The sequence below is a fragment of the Helicoverpa zea genome, chromosome 8 (assembly GCF_022581195.2).
Source record: "Helicoverpa zea isolate HzStark_Cry1AcR chromosome 8, ilHelZeax1.1, whole genome shotgun sequence".
NCBI classification, from domain to species: domain Eukaryota; kingdom Metazoa; phylum Arthropoda; class Insecta; order Lepidoptera; family Noctuidae; genus Helicoverpa; species Helicoverpa zea.
Window position 1 is genome coordinate 4,065,270 of NC_061459.1, and position 24,915 is coordinate 4,090,184.

At 35.9% G+C, this 24,915-nt stretch overlaps 1 protein-coding gene across 4 annotated transcripts in view; it reads right to left on the reverse strand.

Annotated features, from left to right (window-relative positions):
- Positions 1-600: 600 nt before the first annotated feature.
- Positions 601-24,915, reverse strand: part of LOC124632368 (venom dipeptidyl peptidase 4-like) — a 65,884-nt gene continuing 41,569 nt past the window's right edge. For all 4 annotated transcript variants that reach the window (XM_047167185.1, XM_047167184.1, XM_047167183.1 and 1 more), the window contains 15 exons: positions 22,088-22,182; positions 20,096-20,173; positions 15,331-15,592; positions 14,433-14,602; positions 10,553-10,644; positions 9,898-10,018; positions 9,387-9,479; positions 8,366-8,499; positions 7,923-8,133; positions 7,330-7,514; positions 6,792-6,986; positions 6,362-6,519; positions 5,989-6,074; positions 5,633-5,758; positions 601-1,495 (listed from right to left, as the gene is read on the reverse strand). In XM_047167185.1, coding sequence (XP_047023141.1) covers positions 1,406-1,495; positions 5,633-5,758; positions 5,989-6,074; positions 6,362-6,519; positions 6,792-6,986; positions 7,330-7,514; positions 7,923-8,133; positions 8,366-8,499; positions 9,387-9,479; positions 9,898-10,018; positions 10,553-10,644; positions 14,433-14,602; positions 15,331-15,592; positions 20,096-20,173; positions 22,088-22,182 — 2,096 coding nt within the window. In that variant the 3' untranslated portion in view covers positions 601-1,405. The remainder of the gene's footprint in view (positions 1,496-5,632; positions 5,759-5,988; positions 6,075-6,361; positions 6,520-6,791; positions 6,987-7,329; positions 7,515-7,922; positions 8,134-8,365; positions 8,500-9,386; positions 9,480-9,897; positions 10,019-10,552; positions 10,645-14,432; positions 14,603-15,330; positions 15,593-20,095; positions 20,174-22,087; positions 22,183-24,915) is intronic.

Here is a 24,915-nt window from a genome sequence, read left to right on the forward strand (position 1 = left end):
ATACTATAAACCGCATAAGAATCCAGCCGCAGCTAAACCTCACTCAATGAACGTCACTATCATTTAATTTGTCTATCAACATATCCAAACAACGAATATATAAAAGCTAAAATCTCCTTTAAACCAGCCCACAACCAGGCCTACAAAAGAACGTAACACACCAACAAAGTGAAAGCTAAAACATTTCAGACCCACCTTGCCACCTAATTCTATAATTTCCATTTTATATACACTCAAACCTGTACAAAACACATTGTCTGGCTACATAAAAACACCCTTTGTAAATAAAAGCGTTAAAAATTACATCCTTGTATCGTAAAAAGAAAATGGCGTGAAAGTGTTTTTTTTTTCGGGCGTTAATGGCGTCTGACATACGGGGATAGGCTTTTATAAAAATGTGCCTGACACGTAGCTATTTGAAAGGTTCTTAAATTAAGGCTTTCTTTAGGAAGATATTTTCTTAAAGATTTGTTTCCAATCGGTCAATTCTGATCGAGGAATTATAACTATCTTTTAAAAATTCTCCTTATTTGGCAAGCTGATGAAATCACAGTTGATATATTATAATGGAATGGTAAAGGAGAAAAATCAAATAAAGCATTGTAGAAAACACATTTATTATATTAGATATTTTGTACTTAAAGTACTTAAAATATTTACAAACGAAATCAATATCATGATTCATTGAAACTATACATACAGCAAACTATTTAATTATAAATTATTATGTCAGGTGTTACTGTTTCACATAAATAGGTATTTGAATAACAATATCTAGGTACATCATATCCACCGAAAACCCTGTTTCATACTATTAACATTGGCAACTTTAAGTAACTTCACAATACTCAAAAGACTTACTTCAGTTTAAAATTATTTACATGACTCGTAATATTTCATATAAATTATTGCGCTATTAGACAGGTAACTTTGTATTTTTTTATAACTATAGATATAATATAATTATTATATTATTGTATTCACATTTAAAGTGTGGTTGAACAAAATATAGTTTTTGGAGTAAATAATAACATTCATATTTAATAATATTTATAAAATTTTAACATTTTGTTCATAGCCTTATCGTTTAAAAATACGTTTTACTCGAATCGAAATTGTTAGACAATTATGTCAAACCGATATTATTAATCGACAAACATATCGCAAAGATAGATCTTTACACAAAAAACTATTCTGCATAATAACCAATGTAAGTACGTATCTCAGCTTTTCTTTAACCTTACAAATAAATAAATATCAATTTCTTTTTCAAAAAACTTGAAACAAAATATGTTCAATTGTTCTATTTGTCATTGCTCTGTTAATATCTTTATTTGTATACGAAAATACGATAATTTACTACTAAGTAGAGGTATCACTGAGCAAAACGGTTCGAGTGTGACGCTTAGAACATGTGCTCTTGAAGGAACTTCTCTAGTGCGTGGTACAGATGCGGCCGAACGCCAACCAGGCCGTGGTCTTCGTCTGTGTAGCTCTGTGGAGAGAGTTCAAAGGTTATTTATTGAATACAAGCTAGAAAAATATGTACTCGAGTATCCCAAATACATAGGAGTTTACATGTTCTTGAAAAAATGAAAATAGATTTTATGTATAGTTTTTGTTTCATGATTGGTACCTACATATTTTTCACTTTCATTACTCCGATCGATGAAAATTACCTCTATAGTGTGAAATATATAGGAGTTACCGGCACGAATCTTGAGCTCTGACCCACATCTGTGCAGAAGTAATTTATTGGGTCCCTTTTGTGGTATGAATGGAGGCGCGGGAGCGGGCTAAAGCGGTGATTGGCCCGCAGTGCATCGCGTCATAGCCGTCACTCGGGATTGGTTCTTTGCTAATAAATCACTTCAGATGTAGGTCAGAGCTCAAGATTCGTGCCGATAACTATACTAAACTTAAAATAATTTGTAATACAGTTTACAGTGGTATTCTAAAAAAATATTTTGTTGTTATAAGGACTCCTACTCGTCATATATGACTATGAAAAAAGAATGCATTTTCAGTTTCGCAATCTAGATTAGATATCATAATACGATGGATGCACCGATATAAAGATTATGCTTCTCGTCACTCCAAACTGGCATATCACATCGACTATAAATAACAATATCCCAAAGATAAACCAAACATTTTCAATATGTCAAATGTATGTTTAAAAGAACGATTACCATCTAATTGGCTAGAATTAAACATACTAATAATAAACCACCTTAGAAGTAAGTACCTACACTGAATACCTGCAGTATATCAAGTCAGAGGTCCCAAGAGCGCTGAGCCAGCGAATGTTCTAGAGCCCATTATTTATATAAACGAGCGGATATTTCCTCACACATTACTTCACGATGTTGAGTAGGATAACTTCAGAGAATTGCTTCGCGTTTGTGCCTTCTTTTAATGTAAGGCAAGGGTTAAATGACCTAATTTATTAGCTGGGAATACGTTTCGTGAAGTTTCGTCTGGGGTAAATAATGTTGCTGTTTAGGAAACTCGAGGTTTTATATTGCCGGTACAATTTTATTTAAAAATACATCTATTGACTATGGACGTTTTAGTAACGCGATGTTACATATTTTAAAAAACTACTAAAGGATTAGTCAAGTTTATCCATCAACCATAACTGCATTGCTTTATTGGACAGAAAATAAAGTTTTTAATAGAGTTATTTTCCTCCTAAGGAATGATTTCCACATTCTCTTTTACACCTATTACTGCTTCATAGATCGACATTATAGCATAGTATAAACTAGAATAAGAATAAGAATAAGAAATTTATTTCCAAAAAAGGTACATTTTCTGTTATTATTAGCCCCAAACTAGGCAAAGCCTGTATCTTGGGCGCTAATTTAGAGAGGGTTTACCAATACAAATTACTAGTAATACAAATTTGAATTTTACTTAAGACTAATTAAAATTAAAATAAATTTATAAAGAAAAAAAAAAAAATGTTATAAAAATTTAAATTGAAACTTAACATGAACTCTTATCATAAATTAACAAAAATAAAATAATAAATGAGTATAAAAAAAATGGTGTGGGAGGTGGGTGTGAGATGAATAGTGTATTTGTGGATGTTTGTGTGTGTGAGTGTAATGGTATAGTGGAGGGTGTGTAGGCGTATGTGTGTGAACGGTGTTTTTTTTGAGTTTGAAGTAGCTATTAATTATGTTATTTTGCTATTGTGATTAACTTTTCTGTATCTTCATATGTTAGGGTTAACAGCCAGGATGTAACTTTTCTTTTTAGCTGTGTTCGGGTACAGTCTACTATATCGCACTTTTTGTTTACAGCGTTATAGACGTACGGGTGTAGGAAGTGTGGATGTCTCTGTGCGTATGATGAGTTAACTGAAGGTGTCGGGATTCTGAAGTTGCGTTTGGTCTGTATGTATGAGAGGTCTTTTCGTTTGTGTATGGAAATATGAGTTTTGGATGTGGCATTTAGAATGAATAATTTTCGTACACTCAATAGAGACGCTTCACTATACAGGGTTTCGGTGGGATAGCGGTATGGTTTGTGCAACAGGGTTTTTAGTACGGCACGTTGAGCCCTTTCGAGGTTTATAATATTTGTTTTTGCCGCTCCTCCCCATATGACAATGCAGTACTGAATCAGTGACTGGCAGAGGGCTATGTACACTGTTCTCTTAATTTCGAGTGATGCGCAATCTCGTATCATTTTCATAATATAAATTTGCTTTCTAACCCGTTTTACCAGCTCAGTAGTATGAGATTTGAAGGACAAGTGTTGGTCAATAATTACACCCAAGTATTTTATTTCTTCTACTTTATCAATAGCGTTGCACGTACAAGAAGTGTTATTATTAAGAGAGCTGGACCGCCAGCAGTTATGTATCTTTAAAATCCGCGTGGGAATATTCGTGGCTACGGTTTTCCTAAAAGCGATATATTTGGTTTTTTTAACGTTAAGCGTGAGCAGGTTCATATCGAGCCATTTTAAAATCCTAGTCATTCCCGCTTCAGCCTTTCTGTATGCGTCTTCCCAGTCCTTTCCATGGAACAGCACAACGGTGTCATCTGCATAGCAAATGAGATCAGCGTTAGGAATGTTGATGTTAAGGATATCGTTCATATAGACCGTGAATAATGTAGGACCAAGGATGCTTCCTTGTGGCACTCCATAGCTGATTTCCAGTTCGTCGCTGACTAAGTCATTAATTCTTGTGATTTGTCGTCGGTTACTCATATAACTTTGGAGCCAGTCAAGTGGCTTCCCTCTTATTCCAGACAATTCAAGTTTTCTCAGCAGTATGCGGGAAGAAATTGTATCGAAGGCCTTGGCAAGATCTAGAAACACACCAAGACATCGCTTTCCAGTATCTGTATGTTTAGAAGTTATGTGAGTTAGGAGATCAACTGCATCCGTTGTAGATTTTCCTCGTCTAAACCCATACTGCCTTTCCGAGAGAAGAGAGTTGCTTTCTAGGTACTTGACGATTCTATTGTTCATTATCTTCTCAAGAACTTTTGATAAAATACAGAGCAAGGATATCGGTCGGTAATTGTCCGGAGAATTTCTAGGTCCTGCTTTGTATATCGGTGATACGAGGGCCACTTTCCAATACTCTGGAAAGACTCCCGTTGAAATACTAAGGTTACAAATGTAGGTGAGCGGTTCTAAAATAGTGTTGCTAATAAGTTTTAAAAGTGAAGGTTTGATTCCATCTAAACCCGGAGCACTATCGTATTTTAATTGTTTTATTACAGAGTCTACTTCAAATTCGTCTGTAGGTGTCATAAACATCGATTCAGTAGGTGAGTTATTATTGTTGACATTTGCAGCTAAGTCCTCCTCAGACGTTGATAGCCGTTGTAATATTTGATTTGCCAGATTTTTGCCCACAGTTGTGAAGTGTAGGTTACAGTTATTCAATGATTCCGAGGGTGTTCCTTTACCTGCCAGGAGATCAGATGAATCGCTTTTCCGTCGTGGCATTTCACATATATCCTTAATTGTATTCCATAGTCTTTTAGCATTTTTCTTGTTTTCTTCCAGGATCTTGTTTTTATAGTTCTCCTTGACTTTTCGCGAAATATCTATAAAGAAATTTCTATATCTAGTATAAGAACGTTTAAGAATTTCGTTATTTGGATTTTGTTTTAGTTGATGATGTAGGTTATCTTTGTGGCGCATGCATCTAATCAGGCCAGGAGTGATCCACGGTTTTAAGTTGTACTTTGACCGGCTGCTTTTAATGTATTGAGTGTGGGTTTTTATTGCTGAGCCTACAATAGAATTAAAACATTCCAGTGCCTCGTTTACATCGGTTTTGTTAGTGACGTTTTCCCATTCAATTTTCTGTAGGTCAGAAGATACAGCTTCATAATTTGTTTTCATGACTATCCTCTTCTTCCTATTTGGTTTTTCATTGGCGGTGTTAAGGCCAACCATAGTTAGATCATGATCGGTTACCGTACATCTAGCGACTATTCCTACTTTTGAATAAACTATGCTATAATAACTAATAATGATCATTGTCATTCCTAACATCAGCTCACACAGTGAGTAATAAACTCATTGTCGAGTTCTTCAACAATTTTGATTTTAACCCAACCAAACCGACTTCTTAAACTCAATAGTTTGGACTCACCATCTGCGTGAAGTAAACGTCTCGCCTCTGCAGCATGCGCGAGAGCAGCATGGCGTGCTGGTAGTGCACGTTGTCGTCCGCCGTGCCGTGGATCAGGAAGTAGCTCTTCTCGCGAAGTGCCTCCGCCTTGGGGATAAATTACAAATTAAATCAAATATGGTAAAAAAAGATTTACCTAAACCATCTCATTGATGAACTCATGAGGTAATCGGGAAAATAATCGGGAATCAAAGTCAAATACTTTTATTTCAAATAGGTTTGTGAAGGCTCTTATGAAATTTCACTCATTGCACACTCTAAAACAATGTTTGGTATGTTGTTTTGAACCTTTCTTTTAACTTCTGATGAGCACTTACAACTTGTTCAGTGAGAAGTGATGACACGGCGTAACCTTCCGCGTTTGTTGAGGGCAGATCCATGTAACGTTCAGTGTAGATTGTGTCTGAAAAAAATAATAACATGAGATACTTTTTTTTATTTTAGTAATTGAAGACAGTAAAAATGTTGATAAATTGTTGATTTCTGAATTTTTCAGTGCATTACTGGCTACGCACTACCTAGCTCAGATATGCAAATGGCTAATTCAACCCAACGCAGACAACATAATATGATAGGGCAAAAGATCTTCTGATCCAGTGCTAGACAGAAACCTCCCCAAAGCAAGGAAGATTTTGTCCATGTTCACGATGCTGGGCATTCGTGTTGATAAGCTATACTAAAATTACTCACCATAGAATCTCCAGTCCACAACGGGAGCGACAGCAGCAGCACAGCGGAAGACGGAGCCACCTTCAGCTAAAGCCTTACTGGCCGCATAACCACCGTACGACCAACCCCAGATGCACGTACGGTTGCCGTCAATCCAGTTCAAATTGTCTTGAAGGTATCTGTGTAATTAAGGATTTGTTTTAGTTTCATTGCTTTTTTCGGATTTGAAACTACTTAAAATTCTACCTACTGTTTGGAAAAATACATATTTACCGAAAAATATGACATTAAGAAAGATACTTTATTGTCACAGGCACATCTTTATAGATGTTTATTTTAGGGCTTACAATGAAAGACCAATAAGTGATCATCTGATAGAAGATTGAAACGTTTTGTTTTTTTCATTCAAACAGTTGTACCCGTACTGCCAAGATCTTCACATTTAACTTACTTAGTAACACTGATCTGGTCTTCAATCTCCACTGTTCCAAGCCTCCTATTCAGAGCGAACATGTTGGTGACGCCTCTAAGGCCGGAGCCTCGTCCATCGATGTGTGCGATGGCGATGCCCCACCGACTGACGAGCGAGCTGCCCCAGTCGAGCGTCCATTGTTTTGTCACTAGAGCTGTGTCGGGACCTCCATACCTGGTAATGAGGAATTAGATCATTAGTCTTAACCAATGTTAAGCCGACCCCCAACATAGTTGGGAAAAAGGCTCGGAAGATGATCAGTCGTAACCAACGATGTTATAGACAGTTTAATCTATTTACTTAACTATATGTAGGTATAGATGCCTGGCCAACATACATGGGTACAGTGTTAAAGAGAGTTAAAGTTCACTAGAAGTGATAGGTTCATCTCGAGGAGACTCCGAAGTCAATTAAGAAGCTTCATGCCATACGTTTGTTCAATAGGTTGAACAACTTTTATAATTAATTTGAGCAATTATGGCTGGAACATTGAACATTCAATTACATATGGACTTACACATAAACAAGCAGCGGCACATTAGTCCTGTTCTGATAATCAGCTGGTGCCTGTATGTGCACATCAGCAGGAGGCAAGCCGACGCCCACATTGACATTGAGGCGTAGACTGGCCGGCAGCACGCGGTTGCTGGTGATGGAGCGTAGCTCAGCACTGTCATCCCATACGCGGACTAGGGAGCCGTTCTGAAATTTGTTTAAGTTTTTAATTTGTGAATCGAATTCTTTTGTTTTTAGATTAAGCGCTGGTTTTTGTAAGCAGTAGGTCTAATTCTGATGATATTACAGAGAAGTCAATGAATTGTGTTTGTTTTAAGAGGTCATACTAGATGGATCCATTCAAGGAATACTATCAGCGATAGACAAAATATCTGCAGACTACCGTTTCTTAATACTTTAAACAAAAAAAAAAGTTATGTCAATTTAGACAGTACTCGCACTTTCCTACTTCGCCCCTATAGTTTTGCAAGATCCGGGTCTATTTTGAAGGTTATATCCAGTACAGGTTGCCCAGATTATTGTCTTAAGACGCAATCCTGAAGACGGCTAGATGATGCTTATTCTATTACAACAAATTATAAAATTAATACTCACAGTGTTAAAAATAAAGACTTGAGGCACATCAGGACCAGCACAGTTGATAGTGATCCTATCACCAGAGTTGCTGAGCATGCCTTCATTGTACAAGCATTCACCGCCATCATCAGGACGACGGATGGCACAAGTGAAACAGAACACGCCTGTACTGTTGGCTACAAAGATGTGTTGTTCTGCCGAGTCTTCTACGCTAGTTGCTTTGTACCATCTGGAAATGATATTCATTTGTTTATTTAAAGCAATTTTGTTTTGTGTGGTAAACTTAAACTCGAAAAAAGAACGTTAAAAAGAATGATAAATGACGTACTGGTTTGTTCGTTTGTTTGAATTTTGGAATAGCTCTTTTTAGGTTTATGTGGACGATCTCCTTTGGTAAGCCATTATGTTTAATTGGTATGAGTATAAATAAGAAGAACTGGGTACTTGGTACTGGTACTTACATTTCGCCATTGGCGTTCCATGCCAGAATTTCAAGAACGGTGTGTGCCATGTTAATGCGATTCTGAGTTTGCCATAAAGCAGTGGTACCCTGTGATGCCTGAACGATTTGCTTGTACATAACGCCGTCCACTGCCTGAAAAATAAAAATAAAACTATAACATACCAAGTAAACAACTCAATACAATGACGCATCACCGCCAGCGCACGCACACATACAGACAACGTGTCACCGAGTTTTCGACAGCAACGATAACAACGGCCGCGGCGACTATATAAAGGCCAGCGGGGGCCTACCAGATTCACCGCCCCTGGCTGGAGGCCTTAAATTCTAGGCATCCACGGGGAAAAGTCCGGTTAAGCAGTACACGGCCTCCTAGGCTGAACTGCGAGATGCCATACAAAAAAAAAAAAAAAAAAACTACCAGATTCATTCGTTAACTAGACGGATCCGAGTGCGATAGTCCCGCAGTCCACTCGTATTCAGTATGCACCCTCTTATTCGATAGCCTAGCAGTCTTTAAGAGTGTGTCTAGGGAGATTAAGTTGCGATACCACGTGTCCTTCTTAATTCTCACTGTAGTATTGTAGTTACATTATTAAAGTGCAAAGTATAACTTTTGTAAACACTGTGAAGATACAATAAATCCACATAACTACAAAGGTGCCTTTCTACAACCACAACTCCTATAAAACTCATTTAAGTAATGTAACTATTTAAAAAGTATTTTAGAGTCGTTTATCGTCAGACGATCAGGTACTTATTGATTAGCTGTTTTTTTTTTCATTCCCAATATCTCTCAGATTAATGAATACAACTATGTTATATTAATTAATCTGAGAGAGTATTAACTCCGTAATATTAATGTTACGCCATCTATGTGATAGCGCATGAACTACTACTGCGCTAAGTTGTAAAATTGTGTAGAAAGTATGACAGATGTCGCTACTAGTAGGAAGTTTTCACTTCAAGTTTACAAAGTAAATTAGGAAGGTATTACAAACAGCATTTAGTTTACTCACTTGCGGCAAGATGGTGATGAAGGCATTGCCTGCTTCGTTGAAGAAGAAAGGAATGTTGTCAATCCAGCCATTTGCTTCCGTGTAGGAGTAGATCTGAAATTACGAAACGTAGAATTTAGACAAGATAGTAGATTATTTCCTCGGTCCTTTATTTTTTAAAACAGAAATTCAAGAGAGAACCCCCGAGCTCTTGATAAATTTTTGCCAAAGACACAAAACTTTTACAAAAAGACTGCAGAATTTCAAATCATTATTCAAGTTTTTTAAAGGTATTATCAAGTCATAACTTTTAGGCTGCCCTCATCAGACTTGTTGTGCGACAGATAATCATCATTGTAGGCAGATTTTTTGTAGGACTTTCTGAAAAGATATTTTCTGAGCGACTTTTTATAGAACATGTCCTTTGCGCTATCGAACAGTGTATTCTATTTTTCTCCTAAAATGGTGACCGATTCTTTTAGCGAACGTGGGCGGACATCTTAAGGTCTCATTAATATCAAATTTTAATTACCAGAGTGCAAGAAGCCTGGCCATGGGTGCAGATCTGTACTCTCATAGTGGTTTGTACTCGGTCGGTCCAGACTAGAGCAATAGCCAAGTTCGACACGAACTTCACTGTCTTCAATATGGGCCTGAAAATAGCAAGAACAAAATTGAAAAAAAAAATAGTCACATAAGATTTATAAGTTTAAGATCATTAAAGTCCTTCCCTACTAATTAATAGTGCTCGTTTGTCTCACCATAGACTTTAGAAATGGGATTGGAGTTAAATTATAGGTACTATGTATAATCCTTACCCAGTTACATACTTTCTACCACATAATATGTATAAGAACGCTGAAACAGCAAAAGATTCGTATGATCTAAATCTTAAATAAAAACTGCTTTTTGTAGTAAACTATTTTTTTTACAAGAAAATTAAACCGTCTTTAATTTAGCCTTCTCCTTAGGGCATCAACATGGATTCAGCCCAATGTGAGATAATCGCGCACAAACATACATACATACTAAAACTGAAAACCTCCTTTTTTATAGTCGGTTAAAAATAGTCTATCTAGAAGCAATTTTGTCCCTCAACTATCTCTTGTGAATATCAATATCATCATGATATCAATTACTAAAAATATTCGGTTATGAAATAACTTATTTATTTAGGAAACACTTACTGGGTGAGATCTTCGGGAGCAGAGTATACGTTCAAAACATTGGTATTCAGGTCGATCAGCGTCACCGTGACCAAGGGGTTGGCTGTTCCAGGCTGAAATGATAAGAACACAGGTAAAAATAAATCTTAACATTTTATTTTAAAATGGCATAATTAAGTACAATAAATAGTTCACATTATCAGAATAGATACTGATGATGAAATCAACATACTGTCAAAAACACAATAAAGCCATAACTTTACTGTCTATTGCGATACCAAAAAAGTTAGTCATTAACTTGCTTTTAATGTACTAATCGTCGGCACGATTCGTATACGATAAGATCATCCATGTATCCCAACCCTATACATGATAACCTTAGCTGTCGACCATGAGAAGAAGTTAATCCATAACAACAATACTGTCGTCAAAACGAAATCATAATAAAACAAAGAAAAGCACTTCAATTGATTTCCCTATATCCATATCGCTTAGGCACTAAACAAATGAACACAGAAGATTCAACATTCATGAAATGAAGGCAGGAATCAATCACTTGAAACTGTTCTGAATTTAAATATCTTCATCTCTATACTCGTACTTCAGAAGAGTTTTTTTGTTATTATTTTTTTGTGATGCATTTGCAAAACAAATGAATAGTTTTTCAGTTATTATTAAAGCGTGCTTGAAGTAAACCTATGCTATACCTTACTTCAGTCAGAGTGCACTTTTGTAGGTTAAACCCAGGTCAGCGATAGAATATTTAACCGTCACCGTTAACATGGTGAACTTGGGCCTTTACTCTCCGTTTTTCTAAAAAAATATTTTTTTGTTTACTTTGAAACTTGAACATGAAAATTTATATATGAGAATTTATTTAAAAAAACTGCAGTGCTGTCGAAAAACTTTGGCCTTAATTTATTGAAATAGACCTTCTTATTTACCCCCACATTGGTAAAGTGTTTTCCATTAAAAGGGAACAGAATCAATAACTAATTCCGCTGAGCTATCAATCGTCACGTTCCGAACAATAGTCTTGTGTCGCAGACTCGTGTTGTTATGTGTCGTGTTATCGAAGGCTGTGTTGGAAACGGCTTTGTGTGGAGATAATATGATGTTGAGGGATGATAGGTAGAATGGGTCTAATAATGTGTGTGAAAGTTTGTTTGCTTAAAATTGCAGAAACAGCAAAATAAAATTTTGTATTTTATAAATTAAAGGAATTTCAAGATTTTAATAGAACACCTTTATAAAAATCCGACCAGAAAGGGTCATCTTCGTCAAAGAACGAAAAAGTTACACCAACATTTCGAAATATTGGTTATGTCAGATATGATCACCAAAATGAGACTATTTAACTTTCCAAACCATATTTACTTTTTAGAATGACAACAAACCAAACCAAAACAAACATATTAAAAATTAAAATACAGCAGCAGCAATACGAACGTGTCGTATCACAGTTGCATCTCGCGATTATCGGTCACAAGGCCTCGATCTCCGGCACTGTCGGGCGCCAAACGAGTCCGATATACGCTTTCACTTGCATCGCGTATCTTAAATGCTTTTAAGGAGACGTTGTTTGCGAAAAAATATAAATTTTGCATTTTGAGAATCTGAATCATAGGGAAGAAGGCAACAAAAACACTATCCATATTCTGGTTTACTTTACTGAATGAAGAAGTGCATTGTTTTTCTCATAAAGACTTTCTAAGAACCCTGGTGTCGTATTAATAGCACAATACGCTGAACGGGATACTAAGGACTTACTTTCGCACAAATTGCCTACTGAACTTAGTAAATGTACCAATGGAAAATCCTCATGGATAAAAAGGATCAACGTTTTATAATGTCTCACGATTTCTATGGCTTGTGGATTAATTGGCTTGAGGAGTGAATTAATTGGGTCATGAAGGGTCAATCCCGCAAAGTACCTTTTTACATATTTTTGGATCGGTATCCTTAAATTATGTATGAAGATCTACAATAGTAGTTCTTTTGTTTATCTTTTAGGTACAAAATATAACACTTTACATAAGTTACGCATGACTAAAGTTTTCACACATCATTTGTAAGACCAAAAATGCTGTCATTCCAAGTGAATTATAGTCAAGTGTTCCTTCAAGTTGTTCTCTGTATACAAAGTGAAGTTATGTAACATCCCGTGTACGAAGATTTATGACACGCCATTCATATTAAAATGAAATTTTATCTGTAGTTGCGAGACCTCGATCTGTATTGTTCTTTGCATTGGGCACTTTGCCAAACCAGTCGTGTGCCCTTTCACTCAAAGGCGACGTTAAACTTTGATGTGAGTTTAGTTGGCGGTGCTCTACTTAGAACCTGATACGCAAAAGTGTTTTGGTAAAAACGAGGACATTATGTGACCCATGGTCAACTAAATAATCCTTAGTAATGTACACGCTATGTGAAAGATTGACCTTCTCTGTATAATAAAGTTAAGAACACAACTTTATTAAGTAATCTTGCATGGAAAGCGGACATGATGTTAATCTAGCCTACTACCTCTCCGAAAATTAGAGGAATATGTTATGTTCATGTAATTTTTTTTTGAATGCAATATCTACCTACTTGCTGAAACGCTCTTAAACTAACCAAAGAATTGAAAATAAAACCCAAAACTCTCCAAAACTCACCTCCCTATAAATATTCAAGTTAGGAACCCCATTCCCCTTAACACTAGAGCGACTGACGCAATTAACCGAAGGAATCGAGTTAGCTAGATTGTATGCAGTCGAACTCGCTGCAACATTTCATTATAACTTGCGACGTTTGTCGAACTTATAAATGATTAAGATGCAGTTTTGGAAACTTGGAGCGGGAATAAATCTTTAGTTTGGTTTCGAAGTTAACGTTGTGTGAGAGCTGCGGGTTATAATTTTATTGGTGAAGTTTGCAAACTGTTTTGTTGTTTGACTAAAGCGTTAGTGGAGTTTAATAGATTTCGTAAACGAGATTGGAGGTGAAGACCTGTCTCAAGTAAAATACGTAGCTTTGATATTTGGAATTTCGTTCTCCATATGCATTTGTTTTAAAGAAACTATTAATTTTAAATTATTTGTATTTTAATATCAAGAAAATATAAGATTCAAAATATTATAATTTACAAGGTCTTAATCTTGATAATGGATTACTACTTAACTACTACTACTAGCAGGCATTAAAACACCATACTTAATATGGTACCTAGTCTGTACAAATGTAATTCGTAAATTCTATTAATATTTATTTAGGCGCCAATTAGTGTCTTTGAAGAGTTGATGTAAAGAATTCATGTCTCTTATCTGTAATCGATCTAGGTTAATCTGATTATCGTAATTGGTATTTACTAAAGCTACAATAATTATGATAACAGTGCCGAGACCTTATAAAAAGATAAGAATGAGAATAAAATGATTATGTAGTTTTATCGATTCACAAATAAGCAGTTTTTGGACGACAGTTCTGTTAATATACTCCCTTTTACTAAGAAACAGTTTGATGACTGTATGGACTTTATATGGTCACCCATCTCTATGTATATTTCGCGCAACATATGAGCACCAAGCTGTTTTTTATACATTTGTATACATTTGTAATGTAGACTAAGGTAACCGAAAGGAAAATTATTACAATATTGTTAAGGTAATGTTATTATGCCAAAGATTATGTTTCTTTGTTCCTTCAGTGTAAAAGGGTCATTTGTAGCACAAGTCTACACATTTATAGCACAAGCTATACATTTTATCCGATTACGCAGAGTAATTCACACCTCGAGTGAAACCGCTGGCGGAAGCTAGCTAGGAGAACCAACGCTTGTTAGGGAGATTGCTCCTTTGTAGGGAGTTTTCCAGCCCTCTTGTGCAGGAAACCTAGAACGATTTTCTGAACTTTTCCTTACCTTAGGGTACCGGATCTCATGGTGCTGTGTGTACTGGTAGTTGACAGAGCCAGGTACTCCGAAGTGGGGGACCCTCATCACTCTCACTCCGGAGTCGTCGAACGTCACGAACGCCATCTTGTTGCCGTCTTTTGAGAACCAGATGGCGTTGCTAGAGCCGAACACCTCCTCTGTGAAGATTTGAAGAAGAATTTTAATTACAGAACAAAAAATAAGGTTTTATGTATGAAGAAGAGACTTGACTGTTAACATAATACATAAGGCTAGAAGTTATCGTTGTTGTGCTTATAAAATCTGCAGGAATCACACATCGTGTACCTACGTATTTTAAATTCAGCTGCATTATTGACCAATAAATAGATAGACAACAATTTTACACACCATTTTAAGCCATGTGTAAAACTAATCCATCAAGATAGAAAATTACTTTTTATAACAGACAATAAGTTATTCTGTTTACGTTTTCAATGTATCAAAAACCTCTCCGTCTCCGTATATTTCGTTTTCGTAAACATGCATTTCGTAAATTTCTCTCGAGAGCAAACCAAAATGGTTAGCAATGGGTATACAGAACTTAAGTGGTTGGCCGCAGAAAATGTCAAAACGAATTTAAGTAGATGGTAAACGCAATGGATTGCTGGCAACAAAAAACATTTTTGTTTTTTTCTTAGAGCAGAGAAAGACGGGTTCAAGGAATTTTGTTCGCGTCATGGGTGATTTGACAATAAATTGTTCAATCAAGTTACTCCCGAATAAAATCAAATAGACCGATCCGAATAAAATAGACTACCATCATCAAAACAAGGCTTTATGCCACTTCAGATCTACTCTTTTTATGCCAATTAGGTATGTTACTAAATCCTTTATAAATAATTTAGAAACAAAAATATATACCAACCTTCATAAACCCAGTCAGGGATACCATGGTAAATCACATTTAACTGTCCCGTAGTCGTAATCTGACGGGGAGTATTATTCAGATGGTCTTGATAGTAAATGTTGTTCAAGTACACGAACGCCAGCGAAGTTCCCGATGGTCCCCATACAAAGTTCTGAAGGAAAGCATCTTCAGCATCAATGCCTGAGGGTAGGATGTCAACGGTGTGACCAGTCGCGTAGTTTATTGCGGCGTAGCGAGCTCGGAAACTGTATCTGTATACCTGGAATTAGATGAAAAGGGTTATAATTAATTGTGCATTCAATAATATGCCAGAAGACTTGGATGTAGATCTCTTTTGCACAAAAGCTCTCACAGTGAAACGTTTATTAGCGAATATTTTTTTTAAAGATTGACTCGCGTCTATAAATGTTGATCTTTAATATCCTTAATGCGTTGCCTAAAACTATACCTACATATTATATATGTTATGGACCATGTGATTAATTCGGGCATTATAAATAATGCCCGAGCATTATGAATAATGTCTAGCTTTATCGGGCCAAGTGATTAATAACTATCTTAACTTCATTATTTATCACATTGCACGGGCATTATTATATTGCTACATGACAGTTGGGCAATTTGATAATAAAGCAAAAAATTGAAGTTAGTGACGAAAACGTATCCCACGTAACGGTTGCCCGGGTAACTGGGTTGAGGAGGTCAGATAGGGCAGTCGCTCCTTGTAAAGCACTGGTACTCAGCTACATCCGGTTAGACTGGAAGCCGACCCCAACATAGTTTGGGAAAAAGGCTCGGAGGATGATGTGACGAAAACGTATCGCTGCAAAACCGACTCCACGTAGTCTTGTCTGTCCTACCCCTAGAGTGCAATTCAAAACCGCGTAAGTGTGGAGGGGCGAGGCGGCCTGCGAGCTGAGGCGCAGGTAGTTTTAACGCTCGCCGACGCGGCTGAGGCTGGCCGGCTGAGCCGGCCAGCAAGCCGAAGCTGCGGCGGTGAGCGTGAAAACCATCTGCGACGATAAGCTCGCATGGGACCGCCGGAGCCCCGCAGCACCGGAGCCGTGACAGAAGCCATGCTTGCTGCATGTTGCTTGCTTACATTTTAAACGTACTGAGTTAAAAAATTAGAAGCTAAATAAATAAATTTTATGATGTCATTTAATAGTATTTTAGAAGTTTACTGTTAGAATGCATGCTACAAATTTAGATGCTAAAAAATAACCATCATGCGGAGTTGTATTTAGAGTGGTTTACTTAGAAGATAACGAGTGGCTGAGATAGTATTATTTAGATGCTCGTTAATTGTGGCTGACTTAGTAATTAAGAAGGCAACATACATTATTCGGGGCGAATAATTATATTAAAAAGGAGCCTGTTTAATAAGCACCCTTTAAATATGACTTTCCTTAACTTTTAAATGCAAAAACTAGTGGATTTTTAAGGCAGAAGTCCTTCATAATTAATCCAAATCATGAGGCTGATTATTTAAGTGGTTTAATATTTAGTTAATTTTAAATTAAATGGCAATAACAATAAAAAATTGAATATAAATATGTTATTACGTTGCTTGTATTACTTTGCCCAAAAGGTCATGGGCAATATGTATAGTGCCCGGTCAATTTGATTATTTGAATAATTATTATCAAACTGCACTCTCATATTGGGCATTTTTCATAATGACCGGGCATTATGTATACTGCTCAATTTATCACTTGGTCCATAACATATATACTTTAATTTTCACATAAAATTTGTATCACTTACCTAATTGTTAATGTTTACTCTTTTTCTTTTCAAAACTGTTGTTATATGTGGTCTACGATAGTTTTAAGTACTATATTATGTCTTTTATTGGCGGAAGCTTGTTGTTAGCAAATCAGAAATATAGTAAGTTATTAAAATTGTCATTAGCCTGTAAGCTTTCCTAAGAATAAATAAATAAATAAATAATATTTTTAAATTATGTGTTTCCTAAATAGACGGTCCTTACGGTTTCGCCCACATTCCTGGCGAACTTTTGAATGCTAGCGGGTAAAAAGTAATTTAAGCAGGTATATTCTCAGGCTTTTCTTTATTGGAGTACCAAATACCGACACTTCGTGTGCATTAGTTTTATAACATATAGTATAGTATAGTTTTAACTGCCTCGTTGGTCTAGCTGTCGCAAGTGCGGCTGCTGAGCACGAGGTCTCGGGTTCGATTCCCGAGTCGGGCCGAAATCGCTTTGTGGGTTTTAGAAGACTTTCGCATAGCAGCCCGGAGCCTGGAAGGTGGTGATTGATACACCCGTGCATCGGAGAGCACGTAAATGTCGGTCCTGCGCCTGATCTCTTTCCGGTCGTGTCGGATTGCCGTCCCATCGGGCTATGAGAGTGAAGGAATAGGGAGTGCACCTGTGTCTGCGCAAATGCTCGTGCACTATAATATGTCCTGCGTAGTTGGCTAATCTCCTTACATGAGAACAGCCGCCGTAGTCGATAATCGGCTAGGAGGACATCATTAGTTTTAAGTAGTTTATATAAAATATGTATTAGTTTATGATTTAATGTTATAATATTTATGTATAGTGTTTTCTATGGGCCTTGATGCCTGATTTAAATAAATAAATTAAAAAATTAAAAAAAATGATCTAAATCGGTTCATTAGTTTGGGCTTAAAATCAGAGCGTAAGACATTGTTAATTTAGCTTTTATTATATTTGTTATTTTAATAAGTGTCAATACGTGATGATAGATGAAGTGAACTTAAGATATCTGTCAATATGAAAACACCATTATAATCAAGAGTCAATTTTAAATATAATTTTGAAGGGTAATGAATCATCTTTTTTATAATTCAAACCGAGCCATTTGGAAAGAAAATAGGCAGCTTAAAATAAGACGTCAAAGCAATCGTAAAGTTAGTGTTACAGTCTTTAAACTGACGTGGAATTTATGAGATATGCAGTCAGCTATTTGGTAAGCATCATTTACCTTACAAGGTTATTCAGGTGAACGACTCATGAACACTTTAAAACTTTTAGAGCCTACTATAGTTTATTCTACCTCTATACAAGTAGGTATGGTAAGTTTACAGTCGAGGCAAAATTGATGCCTCAGCAGAATTAAATTCGACAGCAATAATATTAAAAATTAATTGTCTTGATGAGTGTACTATAGAATTTTAATTTAATTTTCATGAAAATTCAAGCTATTTTTATATCCGAACTTTTATAACATTTATATATATATAAATATGTTTATATTGTCATAAAGATCTTACAAAAAATAAATCGGACAAAAAATGAAAAAAAGTGAGAGTACCTTAACACCAAAAAAAACAGAAACTGAACTATTTTTATACCTGCGTGACTCCTACCATCAAATTAGGCGAATAATTACCGCGCAATAAATAACATGCTACCCGAACGTCTACACTCGCATTTCCTTAATAATTGCCACTATTAGGCATGTTTGTTTGTACGTTTGTACGTGCCGCAACATCGATATACAGTAAATGATACGAACAGTTTGGATCTAATTGATGAAAGCGCCAATTAGCACGCTATCCCGCCATATCGTGTAAAGTCGGGTTTTTTTCCAAATTGAGTTGCATGTAAACAGGGAAAGTACCAAATATCAACATGACTTAAGAACTTAGGTACGTAACCCTCAGATATTTATTTAGTATAGACATGTATTTTTTATTTTTATATCCCTCCTAAAGTTATGCAATAACATTATATCCACAATTTAATTTATGTAATTAATGTGTCAATTGGACTGGTACAAAAATCACAAGAAAATGAAAAACAACAGAGCATCAAATTCTAAACTATTTCAAATTCCGAACACATTTCCAAAGACCTCACTCTTCCAATCCAATGTAACGTCCCGAAAGTTTAACAAAAAATCAATTGTCAAATTGGGTCAATTTTCTATACGGCAAGTGTAACTGGGTCAATGCAGTGTATGAAGTTCCTGGTGTTCTTTACACTCGGAGGAACTTTAAGTGCACCAACTTGTTATCTGGTTAGTTTCACACTTGTTCGGCAGAGGTGACTTGAATATATTATCTGAGGAGAAACTGGCTGTTTCGTGTGGTTTTACTCGCGTCCCGTGGCAACTACTGCCTGTATTAGTATAAAATTTAGTATGTTACTCGAGTAAAGTGTCACTTTCCAACAGTCAAAGATTTTTTTTAATCTGTTCAGTAGTTTCGGGGCCTTTTGGGTACGAACAGAAAACAAAAAAAAAGTATAAGTGTAGACTGGCTATTTGGGTTAACTCTACCCAGATTAACAGATAGAATATTAAAGGTTTAACACAAACGGTTTTATAGAAATATTTGAAATGAGATCCTCCATTTTGCTCAGTTGGTTGCAAAATAATCCATAAATATTATTTTTTGTTGCGAAAAGTGAAAGGTGGCGCCAACATATTTACGGAACGTGCTCATGTATGAAAACAAAAACATTTTAGTATTACGAATATTATCTGTGACATTGCTTTTATTATTTGCGCTGTAAAAAAAGCGATTTGCGAATCATAATGAAGGCTTTGCTTTTCAAAATTTGGATGTTTTCTCACACTATTTTATGTTTTTGTAATGTCCATTTTTTTAATTAAATCGCACACTATAATTAATTTATGTAAATACAGCCACAAACGTAGATGTGACGACTTAGATATAACATACTTTATTTTGTCCGATTACGGGAAGAAGTTTCCCTAAGACTCGGGTGAAACCGTAGGAAAACAGCTAGAAAGTGTAAACTTACCGGTACTACATAGTAGGCCAATATAACTTCGGTTCCATCAGCCGACAGCTGCATCACTCTTGACGATTGCTGCAGAATCTGTAACAATGAATATATAATTAAAATAGGTACATTCCTTTTCTGGGAGACGTAAGAAACCCATGCCTTGTGACGGGACTTTAGCAGGACTGAACATGAAAGAATGATGGACATTTAAAAAGTCGTGGTGGTCTAGTAAGTAAAGGTGAAAGGAAGCATAACATATGTAACGTATATGTTATTGGCTTATCTAGGTTGTATATTAGCAATATCCGAAAAAAATAAACATCGGTTTATGTAAAATGTAATAAATTAAACTGCCATGCAATCGAAGTCAATAAAACACAAATTGAGGGAAACGTTTTCATCTCTTAAGTACTTTAATATTTCATTAAAGAGACAATAATTTCCTTTGAAAATTGACATAAGCATGAGCCAATTCGATTTTTAAATGTATGAATTTTCCATTAATTTCATGAATATTAATGCAGCTCGTTTTTATTTTCTGTCGTCGTGTAACTATGTAATGGTATCTAAGGTAACCAATCAAATAAACCATCTTTCAATGATCATTGCGTCAAAAAAATTGGCAGCTGCATGTAGTTTTAATGACAATACATGGTATTATTGAACTGGAACTTCATGATGGAACATCAATTCATAGCTGTGTTTGGACTTTCTAGAAAAGATCTAGAAAGGTTTCTAATATTAAACTTTGATCACGATTTAGTTGTTAATTCAAAAGGACATTGTTTAGACAATATTTATGATTAGCTAAATGTCATCATTGCGCAGATAAATTCAATAAACCAATCTATAATGTGCGGTAATTCACAAATAAACACAATAGAGCAGTTAATACCTCATTCGTCATGCCAACACAATGTCATTGTACGCAAACAATGAACAATATAGAAATGAATTTGTAGCAATTACACGTGCATTTTTCGCAGTTCTAAAACGTTAATACATATACAAATGATAATTGTAATCGACTATTTTTATTTATAAAATTACAAGCCACATAAACATCCGTTTTTCTTAAAACTTAAGACTTGTAGGAGTGTGAAAATTCATATTAAACAGTTGCTTTAAGAAAGCTAACGTTTATGTTGTAGGTGAACTTGGGCCTTACATGATAGAGAATTATTTGTACTCCAACATTCAAGTTCATTCAATTGAAAATAGATATTGGTAAATAGGTTTTATGTTGTTTATTCAATACAGATTGGTTCTGGTTTAATAAAATGATTAGCATTTTAAAAGTGCGTGACTTCTAAATTGGGTAATCCCAACCCAATTATTATCATACCTCTGATATTATTGTTGTGTGCATGTATGAGAGTCTTGGTACAAAAAAGAGCTAACAAACTTATTTAATCAACCAATGTTGTTTTGTTTTATATCTACAGTTTAATTTACTAGTAATTACCCATAATCAATGTTATTTCTTTTTTAATTTTATTCCTTATTTTAGGCACAAATCTAATTGATTACCCCACAGTCTGGCATCTGACCTTAATATAATTAAGAGTTACAAATTATTTGCTGAGTCAAGTTAAATTACAAAACTCTTTAGCAATTAACTTTAATCTTTTTTGTTCCACAAAGTCCTTTACTAAATGTGCTCGTCATTATGAAAAGATTTCCATTTACAGGAATCGGTTTTGAACGACTTTTACTACTAACACATTTAAGAATCTGCTAGTAGAAATAATGAAGGTGGTGTGAATGTACCTACTAGAAAACCTCTTTGATGGATTCGCATGTCAATCTAAACACACATCACTGGCCACGTCAGATCAAAATTGACCCTTATACTCGTAAACATACAATTGGAAATAGCCTGTCACTTGTTCCAGGTGGTGGCTGTTAGCCATGTTAGATCAAAATTGAGCCTTAATGCCTAAAGATACAATTGAAAATCGCCTGTCACTTGTTCCAGGCTGTACAAAGATTCAAAAAAGTACATACCTGTGAGGAGTTATAAACCAGTGGAGTGGTGCTGTCAGTATCAACATCATACAGCACCAGATCGCCATTAGCGTTGCGGAACAACACCTCGCTTCCTGCAATTAAACGATATTAATGAAGATATGATAGGATCGTGCTAGCGCCATTTTCCTAGGTACCGTTGATAGCAAGTTGATGATGGTTTGCGCAGGTGATTTTGTTTGTGAAATTGAAAGTGGGCAATGAGGTATTTTTATATTTGAGAAATGTACAGTTAATTATTTTTCCCTGTAACCAAGTATTAACACTGGTTTTATATTGTGTTAAGACAATACTGAACGTGATAAATATACGAGTTGAATTGCAATATCATTCATGTTTATGTCTACCTAATGAAATTATTTTAACCAAATCATATCGCATGTTGAATCACAGTTAATTCTGGTTTACGAGTATTACCATTTCCCATGACACATAATGTTTATATTATCTCCCCTTAACCCGATAGTTGACTGGTAGAGAATGTCTTGTGGCATTAAGTCCGCCAATATACCATTTTTGTACATAAAGAATAAATAAATAAATATATGCTGCGTTATAAATTGTACCACTTTATCTCTCCATAAACTAACATTCAACTACACTATTCATGCACTTTTTCTGTAACCCTTACTAACTCGCATGCTCACCCGATTTGCAATAAAATTGGTGCAACACCGTGCATTTGGTAGGTATCGTTAGTTATTGGCTAATGAACCGGATTATATCGGAAATCGGAATTTACGAGTGATTTATGTGTGCTAAGCAGTTTTTGTCTGCATTTTTTTGAATAGATTAAAAATAGATAAATTAATTCACTTTTTTCAGAAGGCAAACTAAGCAAGATACAAAGGAAAATACTTCAGGTGAGAAAAAATATTGTCACATGAAAATAATTCCCTTTCAGACTCTATAGCTACTTCCCTAAGTACGTAAAAGAACTTGTAGTGTCACAAACGAGAATAAGTATATACAAGTTTAAAACTGCTTTTCAAAATTCTAAGAAAAATAGGCCATCCTATTCAGTTGCCACCTCATTCAAGACGACTACCGGAACTGCCAAAACGTTTCCTTATAAATAATTTCCAAGTGTTCTCCTTTCAACAGCTTGTTAAATTATGTAAATATGCAAGTGTGTGCATTTGCAATACAAGTATTCTGGTCAATGGCCGCACCCGTTCTAAACTATTCATGGATTGGTTTTAATGCACTGCACTATATATGAATGACTTGTACAAATTGCACTATGCCAATACCATTAGAGTAGTAGTATTAGCACACCGTAGACTTTTAAGTCGGCCGATAGTATGTTTGGGCTAATAATTCAGTATGAAGATGAACGAAAACATCAGGTATTTTACCGGTGTCAGAACAATTGAAAACTTTTATTGGATTCAGAATTTTCTTCACAAATTTTTTTTGGTAACCGTCGGGTCAACTGTCGGCCGACTATTTAGTGTGTAGTATGTGGGTACTCTTAGGGTGCGTCCACATCTGGCGAATGCGCAGCACGCGAGCCGATCGCGAGCTGTCCGCGAGCTGCGCGCGTGCAGTCACTGCAATAGTTCGGTGCGCCTCTTTAGCGCAACTCACGCAAGGCTCGTATAGAGCGCGCGAGCGGCGCGCGATCTGCGCGCAATCAGTTCTCGCCCTTACAGTTCCGTATATTGGCTCAGTACTATCGAAGATGGCAGACGTCGCGCGCCGCCTGCGCGCCGCTCGCGTGCGGCGCTTAGGTCGCGTGCTAGCTGCGCGCGGGCGGCGCAGAAGCGGCGCACGAACAAAAATGCACGCGCGCAGCTCGCGGACAGCTCGCGATCGGCTCGCGTGCTGCGCATTCGCCAGATGTGGACGCACCCTTACAGTATCTATATGAATGGTTTGAGAATTTCCGTAGGCATGTACCATGCTATGCGATATGGTCTAATCAAGTACAGAGCAGTACTAAGACGACCTAATTACATATTTTATCGACAACTTGTAGAATTGTAACTTATACATATCGAGAAAATAGATCATACCGATTAATATAAAACTTTTATACATCGTATACATACATATTGAGGATCGATTTTAAACTTAGAACGTGTCCTTGTAAATATATAGCACACTATGCTCACTCAAGTTAATTTTACAACTGAATGAACACATTAAAGGTACAGTACAAGAAAAATAGAGCAATCTTACTTCGGAAAACTTTTGAAAACGTACAAGTTTTCTTTTGAACTAGCTACTCTACCACTTTAACTTTTAACAAAGAAAAACACTGTCTAACTACAATGCATGTTTTTTTTTCAGTCACATGTCCGACCTTTTTGTTACATCTCAGACGTAAATAGTTTATAAGTTCAACCGCACGGGGATTTTTTTGTTTTTCTGAGTCATTTACAGACCACAGAAGTAGGTTTTGGTTTATAAATAGCAAACGAAAATATTAATATTTATGTAAGACTGGTTTGTCTAATAATTATTTTCTATAAAATTGAGACTAAATCAATTTATAAGGTAATGAATAATTAATATTTATTTTATAGTTTGGCCCGGTTATTAACCTTTTTACTAAAATAATATAATATAATCGGACAACTGACATTTATGTCACTTGGTCCAAACTGCACATGTTTGCGTCACTTAACTTGAGATCCATTAAGATATACGTAATCAAGTACTTGCGTATTTTGGTGGTAATTTATACTATGATTGTTCTCGACAAGATAAACCTGATGTTTACGTAATTTTAAACAAAAACTGCACGCAACGCTTATGAAGTTCGGTCGTTATGCAGAAGTATTATAATAACTGATATCCGA